At 46.5% G+C, this 15,052-nt stretch overlaps 2 protein-coding genes across 2 annotated transcripts in view; both read left to right on the top strand.

Moving 5' to 3' along the window:
- The first annotated feature begins 3,408 nt into the window (after positions 1–3,408).
- The window catches only part of LOC309548982 (apolipoprotein L4-like), a 646,785-nt gene continuing 635,141 nt past the window's right edge, over positions 3,409–15,052 (top strand). Inside the window, exon 1 of the mRNA XM_082248918.1 lies at positions 3,409–3,437. Within this exon, the coding sequence (XP_082105044.1) occupies positions 3,435–3,437 (3 nt within the window). The 5' untranslated portion in view covers positions 3,409–3,434. The remainder of the gene's footprint in view (positions 3,438–15,052) is intronic.
- LOC309550127 (apolipoprotein L3-like) overlaps positions 3,530–15,052 on the top strand; it is a gene marked incomplete at its 3' end in the record, with an annotated part of 466,585 nt that continues 455,062 nt past the window's right edge. The window contains exon 1 of the mRNA XM_082250575.1: positions 3,530–3,558. Within this exon, the coding sequence (XP_082106701.1) occupies positions 3,538–3,558 (21 nt within the window). The 5' untranslated portion in view covers positions 3,530–3,537. The remainder of the gene's footprint in view (positions 3,559–15,052) is intronic.

Genomic DNA, 15,052 nt, shown 5'->3' with positions numbered 1-15,052 from the left:
CACACTATCGGAGCCCTTTCACTCCTTATTTGCCGTGAAAACCCATCCACCCCAAGCATCCACCATCGGCAGGAGGGGCACACCAGCCGCAGAAGTGATCCCCAGAGCGTTGCAGAGGTAATTGGAGGATCCCGGAGCACAGACCTCCATTTATTGTATTATGCACCGCTGCAGTTCTGAGTGACCCTTATCATTGGAAGAAATAGCTGGAATGGACTTTGTATATCTGATTGCAATTTGAACTTTACCCACTGACTGTTTATTATATTCACCAGTGTGCTATCTACGTTTAGAAGTCCCTCCACTCATCTTGTTCATCTTTTCTGCTCCCATTAGCACAGCATGTGCCTGAATGCTATTTGCCGCTAATTAATACCAATCTGATTATCTTTTTTTTTTTTTGGCTTATCATCATTATTGGAAAATTCACCACTGGGTTCTCTCTTACTATTTATATTTTTATGATTCTTTTGCAATTAATGGTTTTATACTATTTATCCCACTGAAGTGATTTAGATACAACTGTTTATCCTTATTTTATTGCATTTATTCATACACCTTTGTGAGACTGCATCTCATATACACCTCTGTCTACCTAGAATACATTATTTATCCTTGTTTATTATTTCAGCACTATGCACTTTACCTAACTGGCCCATCACTACATGTAGAGATATTATTCATGATATATTAGTGACTCTACTAGTTATTCAGCACGTTTTTTGAATAGCGCAGCATAATTTCTTCTCTATTCATTTTCACATTTTTGGCATTGGAATTTGTCATTCTCGATGTTTGCAGCTGTTCCATAAAGACTTTTAACTTTTTAAGTGTGATAGCTCGTGGGTACCCCCTTTCTGTTTTAATGTCAGGGCATGCTCCTTTTGTGATGAGTGATGGTGTCCTGGGGTATTTCCTCCCAGATCTGGACCAGGGCATCACTGAGCTCCTGAACAGACTGAGGTGTAACGTGGCATCGGATGGACCAAAATATAATGTCCCAGAGGTGTTCTATTGGATTTAAGCCAGGCGAGTGTGGGGGCCATTTAAAGGTATCAATTCCTTCATCCTCCAGGAACTGACTGCATACTCTCGCCACATGAAGCCGGGCATTTACGTGCACCAGGAGGAAACCAGGACCCACTACACCAGCGTAGGGTCTGACAATTGGTCCAAAGGTTTCATTCCAATACCTAATGGCAGTCAGGGTGCCATTGTCTAGCCTGTAGAAGTCTGTGCGTCCCTCCATGGATATGCTTCTCCAGCAGACCATCACTGACCAAACAATGTTACAGGCAGCATAACATTCTCCACACTTCTCGCGATCCTTTCACGTCTGTCACATGTGATCAGGGTGAACCTGCTCTCATCTATGAAAAGCACAGGGCACCAGTGGCAGAACTGCCAATTCTGGTGTTCAATGGCAAAAGCCAATCGAGCTCCACAGTGCCAGGCAGTGAGCACAGGGCCCACTAGAGGACATTTGGCCCTCAAGCCACCCTCCTGAAGTCTGTTTCTGATTCTTTGGTCAGAGACATTGCAGTGGCCTCCACCTGGAAAACCATATTGTTTTTAAGGTCGTCTCATTGTTGCCTAGCAAGAAGCTTAACTTGATTTTGGTGAGATTTGGTGACTTGCCTTTTGTGGAATTTAAAAAAAAAGTGGCCTCTAATTTCACAGTAAAAAACTGGTTCCCCTTTAAAGCCAGTGATTAAAGCATACAGTGATTCTGATTGTGAGACCATGTCGCTGTGTGATATGACTTCATTAGTCAAAGTGGGGGAGATTTATTAAAACTGTGCACACAGAATCTGGTGCAACCTTGCAAAGTAACCAATCAGCGTCTAGGTTTTAACCCTTGTTCACATTAAATGCGGGTTTGTAAATGTGCCAGTTCAGTGGAACTCACACAATATGAAACCCGCATTTCAGTGCGAGTTCGGGGGCTGGTTCATTAAATCGCCCCCGAAATTACCAAAAGTAGTGCAGCCGATTGGGACAGTGCCATTGCTGGCAATAGACTGAGATTTGGCATGTGAACGGAGGCTTATTGTCAAAGCTAAATTGAACAAGCTGAAGATAGAAGCTGGTTTGTTACAATGCACAGCTGCACCAGATTCTGTGTGCATCATTTTTATTAAATCTTCCCCTGTGTGTTAGTGGTAGTTCCAATTTAGGTTACACAATATTAATGCAATGGTTTAGGAAACACCAACATTTCAGTAAAAATTACAATAAAGTAAATTTCAGGGCACACAAATGCAATAAATTACCCACTTTTTTAGTAAAATATTTGGGGTTGTTACACTAAGTAAATAAACCCCAACATGTCAAACCTTAAAATTGTATGCACCTGTGAAACGGCGACAAACTTTGGTACCCTATATTTTTTTATAGGCAACGGTTTAAAAGCACCTTCAAGTCATCAGGTTACAGTTAACCATGAGCTATGGTGCTAGAATTATTTCTCTCACTCTGGCATGCACAGTGACATGTGTAGCACAATCTATGTTTTTTGTGTAGGCGCCCCTGGTGTGAGCATTTATGTTCATTTGTGCGCGTAGGTGAGGGGCTCAAAATTATTTTTGGAGGCTTTAAGTGCTTGGGTATAACTTACATTGTTTACACGTTTTACTTTTTTTTTCTAAACTTTTTTTTTTTTTTTTTATACATAGGGGACAAAAAGCCCCCTAACATGATAACTTTTTGGTGACAGGTTCTCTTTAATGAGACATTAGCGGTTAGCGGACATCTCACCTGTCCTCCAATAAAGCTGATGGAATTCAGACTGAAGTGACATGAGGATATGGAAGTGATGTTTTCCATGTTGCTTTCGGGTCAATAAGGAGAGGTGGAGGTGAGCAAACAGATACTCATACGGCTCCCTCCCCTATATCCAGTGGCACCCGCCATGCTCATCCCAGGTCAGTGGATGGACAAGTATGGAGGGGGGGGGGGGGCACTGTTACCAGGGTGTGTGCAAAAATACTTCTAGCTGACAGTCATCTTGCCAGATATACACATACTCCCATCGCTGTCACCTCTGTTTGACATTCAGTCAGTGGCAGCAAAAGGGTGCATTTTGTGGAATTGAATAATGTCAATAAAATGTCTAAAATTTTGGGGGAAAATTTTGCTGAAGCAAAAGTCTTCCAATTGTACTTATCTCTTCTCAAATCATTTAATATGTTTGGAATGGAAAAATTTTCATGCAATTTCTGAAATTCATTAGTTGGTCGTTATAGAATATATAACATTTTATTCCACTAGTTCTTTAATGAGATAAAATTGCATATTTAATAATATATGCAGCATCTATGTACCACTGATAGTGTACTTGACATCATTTGACATCATTTTTTCTATTTTTAGTTCTCGTGCATTATCACCTATAAACTGTGAATCAGGAGATTTTTCAAGGAGTATAACCAGAAATGGTAGGCTAAACAGAATTTACTACTTGCGAAAACATATTAATAATTGATACAAATCAGATATTGACATACCTTTTTGTTCTTACAGGCAGACAAAAGACAGATGCAAATGAAGCTACATGGGGTAATATGATGTATATCCTATAAAAATTAAACCATAAAGAATTTTGTCCTAATGCATAATAACAGGCACTTTAGCAGGACCGTCTTTTTTTACGCAGGGCAAAAGGATCCGTTGCCCCAGGCCAATCATTGTTTTGGGGCCAAAAGCAGCTGCCCTTGAGCCTACTCACAAATTGGGGGCCCTGTTGGCACTGCAGAATGCCCGGGTACACACTACACGTGACAGGACTCCAGGAGACAGGCAGCAGCTTGCTGTGCTGTGTAGAGGAAGGAGCAGGTGGGGCCATGAGCTCCACTGATGCTCTGACCCCGCCCCATGCAGTGCATTCTGCATACTTGAGACACCGCGGGGTAGGAGCTGATAGTGGGAGCTGTAGCTGACAGTACAGAAAGCCAGCAGATGGTGAGCGGTGCATAGCTGGCCAGGACCAGGTATGTGCTTCTCCCCAATACTGTTCCTAAACCCTTACTTGGCTGTAGCTGTTGTTCTGTAAGTATGTAAATAAAGAGCAAGGGAGCAGTGGCATCGGCACACGAATGACATCTTCCACACAGGCATAGTGAAACACAACATTGCTTGATGGACTTCTTTTAGGCCTGGTTCACATCTATGTGGGTTTGCGGCCCACATTTGCACAGGTGCCTGTGTCTTGTCGGATAGTGCCTCCGACGGACTGCACATGCTCCGTAAGTGACATCACTCCAGCTGATTTCTCCAATCAGTTGGGGTTGACGTCATTAGCGCGTGCGCAGTCCGTCGGATGCATTTCTCAATGGGAGACAGAGCGGGAAGAATCTAATGTCAGATTCTGACTCGCTCTGTACGATCTGCGCATGCGCGGGACGGAATGAATTACAGTACAGTACTCATATTTGCGATTCATATTGGCAAATGGCGGGAATATTGTATGATTACAGAACACAGTCACACAGCTCGTAGCGGGACACATTAAAAAGGGGCACTCTGGAATACTAAAGGGGCACTCTGACTGCAATAAAGGGGCACTCTGACTGCAATAAAGGGGCACTCTGGAATACTAAACAGGCACTCTGACTGCAATAAAGGGGCACTCTGGAATACTAAAGGGGCACTCTGACTGCAATAAAGGGGCACTCTGACTGCAATAAAGGGGCACTCTGACTGCAATAAAGGGGCACTCTGACTGCAATAATAAAGGGGTACTCTGGAATACTAAAGAGGCACTCTGACTGCAATAATAAATGGGCACTCTGGAATACTAAAGGGGCACGCCGACTGCAATAATAAAGGGGCACTCTGGAATACTAAAGGGGCGCGCCGACTGCAATAATAAAGGGGCACTCTGGAATACTAAAGAGGCACGCTGACTGCCATAATAAAGGGGCACTCTGGAATACTAAAGAGGCATGCTGACTGCAATAATAAAGGGGCACTCTGACGGTGGGTCATAAAGGAGCTCTGTGACCGGGACACATAAAGGGGAACTCTGACGGGGACACTGATGTAAAGGGGGACTCTGACTGGGACACTGATATAAAGGGGGACTCTGATGGGGACACTGGATGTAAAGGGGGACTCTGATGGGGACACTGGATGTATAATAGGACTCTGATAGGGAAGCACTGGATGTAAAGGAGCACTCTAATGGGGACACGGATGTAAAGGAGGACTCTGACAGGGACACACTGGATGTAAAGGAGGACTCTGACAGGGACACACTGGATGTAAAGGAGGACTCTGACGGAGGCACAGACACAGGCCGAATTACGGCGGGGGGGGGGGGGGGAACTGAACTGCATGATGCCGGGGTCACAGGGTGGATGACGGCAGGGACAGAGGCTGAATTACAGGGGGAAACAGGCTGCATGATGAGGGACACACTGATGATGAGGCACAAATGAGGAGGCACTCATGGGCATGATTTAGGCACAGATGGGCATGAATGAGACACAGGTGGGCATGAATAGGGCATAGATGGGCATGAATGAGGCAGAGATGGGCATGGATGAGGTAGGGGTGGTGCCCATCGGTGTGTACAGCGTGCGAGGAGAGAGCTAAACCAGACATGCAGTGGTCTGTTGACAAATGATCGCTCTGTCATTGGATGGAGCGATCACATGGTAAGTGGCCCCTGTCGTTGGCCCTTTAACACAATCCGTGGGAATCGTGATTCGGAGAGGATGTCTCTGTACGCCCTCCCAGAATAGGCCGACCACGCTGTAGCCATCATTGGGCTATGCCCTGGTTGAAAAGTAGTTAATCCCCAAAGTCTTAGCTATCCGATATTACCCGTAAAGCGGGGCTTTGCATTACTTATGTTCTGCAATATTTGGCCAAACTCGATCACCATGCCAGTCTCTGTGAAAATTAGGCATTGCCCCCATAAAATGTGTGTGGCTACTGGAGGTCCTCTAGTATAAGTTTGCCAAGTATGGTGCCCTGAACCCCCGTGGTTTGGGCTCTACATTTATAGTAGCTTGGCCTGCTATGTTAATCTATGGCAGAGTCTTAGTCTGGAAATTTGAGGGGCTACAGCTTGGACCCCAAATGAGTCCGGGGGGCATATTTGGCACAGAGGTAAGGGGGTCCTTCCTTTACCACCCGAAACATTTTGGGGTTTGTTAGCTCAAAATTTCCTGATCAACTTTTTCTAGGGCCCCTTGAGAGTATGTGGCCCCCGGGCCATACGGCACAGCAGGGAGTGCTGGATACCGTAGGACTATTCCGCGGTGGTCAGCTAAAGTCTACCCCAATGCAGGTCCCTGTGAAAATATAGCATTGGCCCCAAACAAATGTATGTGGCCCCTGGGGATCATATAGTATCCCTGTGCCAAATTTGGTGCCCCTGAGCACCGTGGTTCGGCTACCACAGGGCCCTACATTTAGGCTAGCCTGGCCCGTTATGTTAATCTATGGTGCAGCCACGATCGGGAAGTGAGGGGCCACCGATTGGGCCCCGAATTAGTCCAGAGGCCCAAATTTGGCACAGAGGTAGGGAAGGTCTTCCTTTATCACCTCTACATTTTTGAGGTCGCTAGCCTGAAGTTTTATGGTCAGCTTTTTAGGGGGCCCCTTGGGAGTGTGTGGCCCTCGGGCGCTAATGCGGAGTGGGGATTGGTGAGTACTGCAGGAATGTCTGGACTCTTAGCTATTTAACAATATTTGCAGAGCCTGGCTCTGCAGTTCCTATGTCCTGCGGTGGTTGGGCAAATTCCACCCCCATGAAGGTCCTCATGAAAATTAGGCATTGGCCCCAAAAAAATGTTGTGTTCCCTGGGGGTCATCTAGTAACCCTATACTAAGTTTGGTGCCCCTGGGCAACATCGTTCCGCTACCGTGGGGCCCTAGATTTAGGCTAGTTTGGCCTAGCCTATGCTAATATATGGAGCAGTAGGGAATTTTGGAGGGGCCACAGCTTGGGCCCCACACATGTTCAGGGGCTTAAGCTGTGGGAACCTGGACTCTTTCAGGGCCTGGGCTGTGGCCCCTCAAATTCCAACCCACAACCGAGTCATGGATTAACATAGCGGGCCAATGTACCATAAATTTAGTGCCCTGTGGTACCCAAATCATGGGGGGATATGGTCACCAAACTTGATACAGGGATACTAGCTGACCCCCAGGGTCACACACATTTTTTTGTGGATGATGCCTAATTTTCACGAGGACTGGCATGGGCGTCAAATTTGCACAAATACTGTAGAACATAGGTACCAGTGAGCCCTGCTCCGCAGGTAACATTGGATAGCTAAGAATATTGAGATTGATATGGTACCCAGCAGTCCCTTCTCCACGGTACTGCCCCAGGGCCACACACTCCCAAGAGGCCCCTGAAAAAGTTGACCAGAAAATTTCAGGCTAGCTACTCCAACATTTTCAGAGTTCAGAGTGGTAAAGGAAGATCTCCCCTACCACTGTGCCAAATATGGTCCCCTGGACTTGTTTGGTGCCCGAGCTAGGGACCTGCAACTGTGCCCACTCGAAGATTGCCATACAGCACCAAGCTGACCTAAATTATGGGCCTAGTGGTACCTGAACCCTGGTGGCAAGGGGCCTCAAACGTGGCAGGGGCCACATGCTTTTTTCAGGACCAATGCTTAATTGTTACAGGGACCTGCATAGGGGTCGATTTGGCTAACCACTATGGAATACAGGAACTGCAGAGCAGCGCTATACAGATACTGCAGAATAGCTAAGAGTCCAGGGATTCCTGCGATACCCAGCACTCCCCGCTGCATGGTATGGGCCGAGGGCCGCAAACTCTCAAGTGGCCCTGTAAATAGTTGACCAGGACATTTTGGGCTAGCGACTCCAAAATGCTTGGTAAAGGGAGACCTCCCCTACCTCCGTGCCAAATATAGCCCCCCAGACTCATTCAGGGCCCGAGCTGCAGTCCCTCAAATGTCCAGACTATGACCGTGCCAAAGTTTAACTTAGCGGGCAAGCTACTATAAATATAGGGCGATTAACCACGGGGGTTAAGGGCACCATACTTGGCAAACTTATACTAAAGGAAATCTAGGAGCCACACAAATTTTTTGTGGCCAATGCTTCATTTTTACATGGGCTTGTATGGGGATCGACTTTAGCCAAATACTGCAAAACATAGGTAATGCAAAGCCCCACTTCACGGATAACTAAGACTATGGGGGTTAATATGATACCCAGCACTCCCCGCTTTGTGGTATTGACTGGCAGCCATATGCTCCTAAGTGACCCCATAAATATTTGACAAAGATATCTTGGTCTAATGACTTTTAGGGATGGTAATAGTAAACCTCCCCTACCTCCCTGCAAAATTTGGACCCCCTGGACTTGTTCAGGGCCCAAGTTTTGGCCTTGCAAATGTGCTCACTCCAAGCTTGCCATACTGCACCAAGCTGACCTAGCCCCAGGGGCTAGGGGCACCAAATTTTGCACAGGGATACTAGACCTCCCCTATCTCTGTGCCAAATGTGGGACCCTGACCCCTCAAAGTTCGCCTACTGTGACTTCACCTATAGTAACATGATGGGCCCCCCACTCCTTTAACTGCTTTTTCTACCCCCCCCCCCACTGACAGATCCCCCATCTTCATGCTACAGCCACTGTGAAATCCCTAGGAATAAGCACTGACTGTATCCTCCATCATTCAGCCTGTGTCTGTGTCCCCGTCATAGTCCTCCTTTACATCCGTGTCCCTGTCAGAGTCCTCCTTTACATCCAGTGTGTCCCCATCAGAGTGCCACTTTACATCCAGTGTGTCCCCATCAGAGTCCTCCTTTACATCCGGTGTGTCCCCATCACAGTCCTCCTTTACATCCAGTGCTTCCCTATCAGAGTCCTATTTTACATCCGTGTCCCCATCAGAGTGCCCCTTTACATCCACTGTCCCCATCAGAGTCCCCCTTTATATCAGTGTCCCCGTCAGAGTCCCCCTTTACATCCAGTGTCCCCGTTAGAGTCCTCCTTTACATAAGTGTCCCTATCAGAGTGCCCCTTTATGTGTCCCGGTCACAGAGCTCCTTTATGACCCACGGTCAGAGTGCCCCTTTATTATGGCAGTCAGCGTGCCTCTTTAGTATTCCACAGTGCCCCTTTATTATTGCAGTCGGCGTGCCCCTTTAGTATTCCAGAGTGCCCCTTTATTATTGCAGTTAGCGTGCCTCTTTAGTATTCCAGAATGCCCCTTTATTATTGCAGTCGGCGTGCCCCTTTAGTATTCCAGAGTGCCCCTTTATTATTGCAGTCGGCGTGCCCCTTTAATATTCCAGAGTGCCCCTTTATTATTGCAGTCAGCGTGCCTCTTTAGTATTCCAGAGTGCCCCTTTATTGCAGTCAGAGTGCCCCTTTATTGCAGTCAGAGTGCCCCTTTAGTATTCCAGAGTGCCCCTTTAGTATTCCAGAGTGTCCCTTTAATGTGTTCCGCTACGAGCTGTGTGACTGTGTTCTGAAATCATACGATATTCCCGCTATTTGCCAATATGAATCTCAAATATGAGTACTGTACTGTAATTCGTTTGGTCAGAGTTCCCCTTAAATGTGTCCCGATCAGAGCTGTGTTTTTGTGATCTCTATCAGTAAATATTCCCGCCATTCCTCACATAAGCATAGGCTGCACTGTAATCCGATCCGTCCCCATAGTGCAGAGAGCGAGGCAGAATCTGAAAATAGATTCTCTCCCCTCCTCCGCTCTCTATCCGACGGACTGCGCATGTCAGATCAGCACAGCTGATCTGAGCAGTCAGCTGCGGTGACGTCAGTCCGTCGGAGGCACCATCCGACGGGGGCACAATCCGACACAACACCTGCATTTCCCGCAAAAAAAAAAAAAAAGGTGCATGCAGTATTTACCTGCAGTTCTCGCACCCGTAAAATGCATTGCATTTTTAAATGCGTGACCTATGCATCTAAAAACGCAGCGCATTTGTGTGAACCGAAGGGAAATCGCATAGTGCAAGAGCACCATGCGATTTCAAGGACACTGCATTTTTTAAATGCTACCTGCACCTTTTTTCTGCAGAAAACACAGTCACAGCAGTCCTTTTAAATTAATTGACTGCTGCAGCTGTGCAAATTTGGGCCCCAAGCACACATAGATGTTAACCAGGCCTAAAACAGTAGTAAAGTAATTTATAAAAACTAAAAACACTGATCCCCTGTAGGTTTAAAGAAGAACTCCATCTCCATCTTTCAAGATACTCACTATGTCACTCACTAACCTGTGAGGCCACTGGAAGTCTAGTATAAATAGTATATACTGTGTATATATATATATATATATATATATATATATATATATATATATATATATATATATATTATATAGAATACCGCAATATACCGTACTGTGCTCCGGTTGCGAGCTGAGACCTTCTTGCCTCATACACAGATCAGTCTACAGCAGTGGCGGCGGCGCTCAACCATTCAGAGGGAGCGATGTAGTCTATCAATGAATTCAAAGCTTCCTCTGATTGGCTGAGTCAGAGGTTGTGATTTAATCAACTCTCTGGCTCAGTTAATCAGGGGAAGCTTTGTATTCATTGATAGAATACATTGCTTACTCTGAGCCCCGCTGCTGTAGACTGGCTCGCACCCGGAACACAGTGTGGTATACTGTATGTAGCCACACCTACATACAGTTTATAGCGCACATCCAGCAGCCTCACAGGTTAGGTAAAGACATAGTTTGTTTGGGCCAGCTTGGCCCAAATGAACTTCATAAAGTCTTTTAAAAGATGAAGATCTTCTTTAAGCCATTATACACTAGTATGCACTGCATACTAGCACATTATGACAGATTTACCTGCATACTGAGCCCTTCAGCGCTGTGCTGTCATGGCTCCGCTTGATCCTCGGCACATCCCTCTTCTCCAGGTTCTCTATTTTCAACTGCTTGAATGGCCAAGCTGCAGTGACATCATGTGGATGGGAGCGACCTCACTGCGGCACACAAAGTGGGCTGTAAATGTGTTGTGAGCTGCGCATGCGCGGCTCAACTCACATTATCGCTGGCAGGCGGGGGGGACATTTATAACAGAAGAGACCACTAGAGTCTCTTCTGTTATAACCACTTAGTACCAGATATTGCATGGAGGGGAGGCAAGAAAGTTTGCCCAGGGTTCAATCCATATTACAGACGGCCCTGCGCTATGGCTATGTACACATAGGTGTTTTTTTAACCCTGGCTTGTAAATGCTAAGGATCATCATTGATGGATGGCGTTTACAGTAAACTTTCATCAGAAAATGTTAACTAATTATTTAGAAAACATCTACAGAGCTCAGTCCGGTCTCCCATATTTTAAACATGTCTACTGAATTCTGCTTAATATTTGTGTAGCAGGATTCCCAGCCGTTTTGCTGGATATGGGCCCACCAGGGTTACCACTAGCAACAACAGCACAGTTAGGCATAATCTCCAAGTGTGAGTACTGAGACAAGAATCAGTCCAGTATCTTTGGGTTTTTAGGTTTATTGAGAACTTGGATGGGAGAAGGGATGAGTGGGATACTCTTCTGGCTCAACTATGCACAAAATTAGGGGGACAACTGAAAAAATGCCTGCTGACGCTGACTTAACGCTGGCTGAATGCCGGTCAATGCCGGGTTAGTGCTAATTAATGCTGACTTGCGGTCTGTTAGCACTGAACTGACTTCTGTCACTTTCTTGTGGCACAAAGTCCTTGTAGAAGCTCCCTTAACACTTTCGTTTGAGGTAGCTACTTGTACATCTGCTGTAATGCTTAACACTTCAGGGCCCGCACCGGCGCCCTCTTTACACACACTTCTCTTCAGGGCTTAGATTCTGGCACCCCCTTTCTAAGCCTCCAACTGGTTAGCTGACTCCTGGATCCCTCTGACCTCCTGGAGTGGTCCCCTAGCCTAGGCAGACCCCTGGGCAGTTTCCAGTACTCACGACACTGCTTTCCCGAAAACTCCTGCCCCGCAGCTCCACACGGTCCACAGCACTCTGGATCACTCTCTGCAGCTCAGCTCAACCTTCTGTCCTCTAGGCCGACCACCAAGGACACCTTTTCTCATGCTGGCAGGAGGAGAGACAGCCATCACCCTCCTCCTGGGACTCTGCTTCCCGCTGTCATGTGCTCCTCTCAGACTTATACCTCCTCCCAGGATGCACTGTGGCAGATTCTGCCCTCTGGAGTAGATACAAGCCCTGGTGTGCTATTGGCGAGGTTTCCTCCACTGTCCAATGAGAGCCCTCATTAGACACAGCGGGGAGACTCCCCAAGCTCAACAGGCACACCTGAGAACACATGACAGCCTAGCTGAACAATCAACCCCTGATAAGCAGACAGGGCCACCCATATACTTTTCCTAGCACCTACCTAGGAGGGTGCTACATTTGTTAAAGGATAAATCCACCCTAAAACTAAAATTCCTGAATCTATAGACATCCACGATCTTACAATAACCTATCTAACCCTGTAAAGAAGAAATCAGTATACATACCTTTTGTGAAGCCGGTCCGACCCGGTCCCCAGCGGTGGAAGCTCTGCAAAGGACATGGCTGACAATAATTGGGGAATGACGTCACCCATAGACTTACAATGGGGTTTTCATTGTTGGATGCGTCCTTTACACCCGCCTCCACAGCAAAGCCGCGGCTGACAGCTCAGCGTGGGAATCGGGTCGGAACAGCTTCAAAAAAGGTAAGTATACTGAATTCTTCTTTACAGGGCTAGATAGGTTAGTGTTAGATCGTGGAGGTCTATAGATGCAGGGATTTTAGTGTTAGGGTGGACTTATCCATTAAGGCTACAGCTAACATTCCTGCATTTCACATTTCCAGATTACAGCTTTAAAATATTTCTTCATTTTTATTCAGGTAAAAATAAAAGTTTGCTTAAGAATAACTTATATTTACAACCAGCAGGTGGGGCTGTCAGTTCCTTTTACCATGTTACCTGACTACTTTTAGAGCTTGGGAGGGATATATAAGTTGTCCAACAGAAAACTCATAAACACCCATGACAAAATCAAAAATATATACCAATATGGGAAAAAAATATGAATCTTTATTGACATAATTGCACTCCAAAGCCCTAACCTACAGGCTCGGTTCACACTGATGTGATGCAGGAACGCACATGAATCGCAGCATTTCCTACATTGAAACGCACCACATAGCAATCACACTATGCTCATGCGATCTGCTGTGGGTGTCAGGTTAACAACACCCCAAAAGCAGGACAAAAGAATGCAGTGCGTTTGCTAGAATCCATGTGATCCGTTTCCAGTGCAGCAAAAAAAAGAAGCCTGCACCCTTTTAATGCAGATGCGGTGAGATTTGGACCATACAATACAGAATTGCATGTGATTTGCACTGGAATGCACTGTCACTTGCCTGATGAAGGGGCCCTGTGTCACTCTGAAATGTTGCTGTATATTTATGAGGTGTCCATGAAAATAAAGCTTTGGACCCTTTGGAGGAATCCTTGGTGTGCTGATGACATTTATTCACTTTGCACAGGAATGCGGCGCGATTCCTGTGAGAATTACATGCGACGTGATGTGTCACATTAGTGTGAACCCAGCAACACACAAAAAGAATTAATATAATCGCACTACCTGGGAGGAACCCAAGAGCAGCATTATAAATAGACTGCACTTTGGGAGTGCAGTTTCACTCTGAAGGGAATTTGCTCCAAAGCTTAGCAAGTGAGATGAAGCTTCACTTTGCAAAGAATATCCAATCACATGCAAGGAGCAAGCAAGCCAGCAGATGAAATCTGCCTTTTAGTTACACAAAGCCACAGGTTTTCATTGTGCACAATTACAAACTTCTAGCTGCCAGCATCCTAACAACCAATGGCCATCTCTCTCTGTCAGCCCTGGGGTCACATTAGCTGAGTGATGGAGGAGAGAAACACTGGTATACTAGTCAGTACCAGTGTGCAAAGGTTTATTGGATTTGGAAGAACAAATCACCCCCAACATTGGGTGTCCTACATGTGTGGATGTTGATGTATTTTATGTAAATCTATTAGAGTAGTTTTTTACATTTTAGAATGGGGTGCCTTGAGACTGTCCATAATTTTAGAGGGTGCCTTGAGATTGTCCATAATTTTAAAGGGCGCCATGACTGAAAAAGGTTGAGAAACACTGATCTAGGGCATGTATCTTAGGGTTTTAATTGCTAAAGAACTTGGGATGTGAGAGGGATGATATGAGACACTCCAGATTCACTGAACATCTGCAGGAGGATACTTCACCCTGCTAAGTCTCTCTGAGCAGTCTCTATGCAGGAACAAGTACAGCTGACCAAACTGAGTCCCTTTTATAGAAGCTATCCCTATCACTGGCTTTTCCACCCAAAGAAAACAGCACACAATCACAAGAACCCTGAGCTCAAGTCAGTACTCATAATGTCACAGGATCACTGGATGCCTCCTTCCAGACACTCTTCAGGCACACCTCCCCAGGGATTGGCTGAAATCAGAGGCGGCTCTCTAATTAGGCAGTTTAGGCGGCCGCCGAAGGCCTCGCGCATAATCTATGTAGTCAGGGCCGGTGCGGCGCCGTCTCTGTTTGTTCCCGGAGCCTGCCCGCGTCCTGCCCATCCGTTCCGCCGCTTGGAGGGGGCACAAAATTACTGTCTGAGACTGTGTGATGGAGGGGCAGAGACGCTATTTTCCGCTCGTTGCAGAGGGGAGGCTAAGCACTGTGTCACTGAAGTGCGGACCGCCCCGCCTATCCTGAAACGAAAGGAGAAAGTCAGCTGACGCCTGACGGCCAATAGAGTGAGGCGGGAGGAGCTCTGGCTGGCTCTGCATGGAGACCCCATGAAGAGAAGGCATCCAGGAAGTCGGAAGAGGCAGAAGCGCTGAGGCTGGACGACTGTCTTAAGCTGAGGAGGAAATCGACTGACAAAGTAAGTAATTGCCAGTGCAATTGATTGGTAATTGATTGGTGCCGTTCTCCCCCACCATCCCCACTGCCTCTTTCTGATCCCATCTCCCCACAACCTTCACAGATCTCATCCCTGATTGGGTGGGGGGGGATGGCACCCCCTCA

This window comes from Pelophylax lessonae (assembly GCF_965119305.1).
Source record: "Pelophylax lessonae genome assembly, chromosome: 3".
In the NCBI taxonomy this organism is placed as follows: Eukaryota; Metazoa; Chordata; class Amphibia; order Anura; family Ranidae; genus Pelophylax; species Pelophylax lessonae.
The sequence above is the reverse complement of the archived record's forward strand: the minus strand, read 5'-3'. Positions and strand labels throughout refer to the sequence as shown.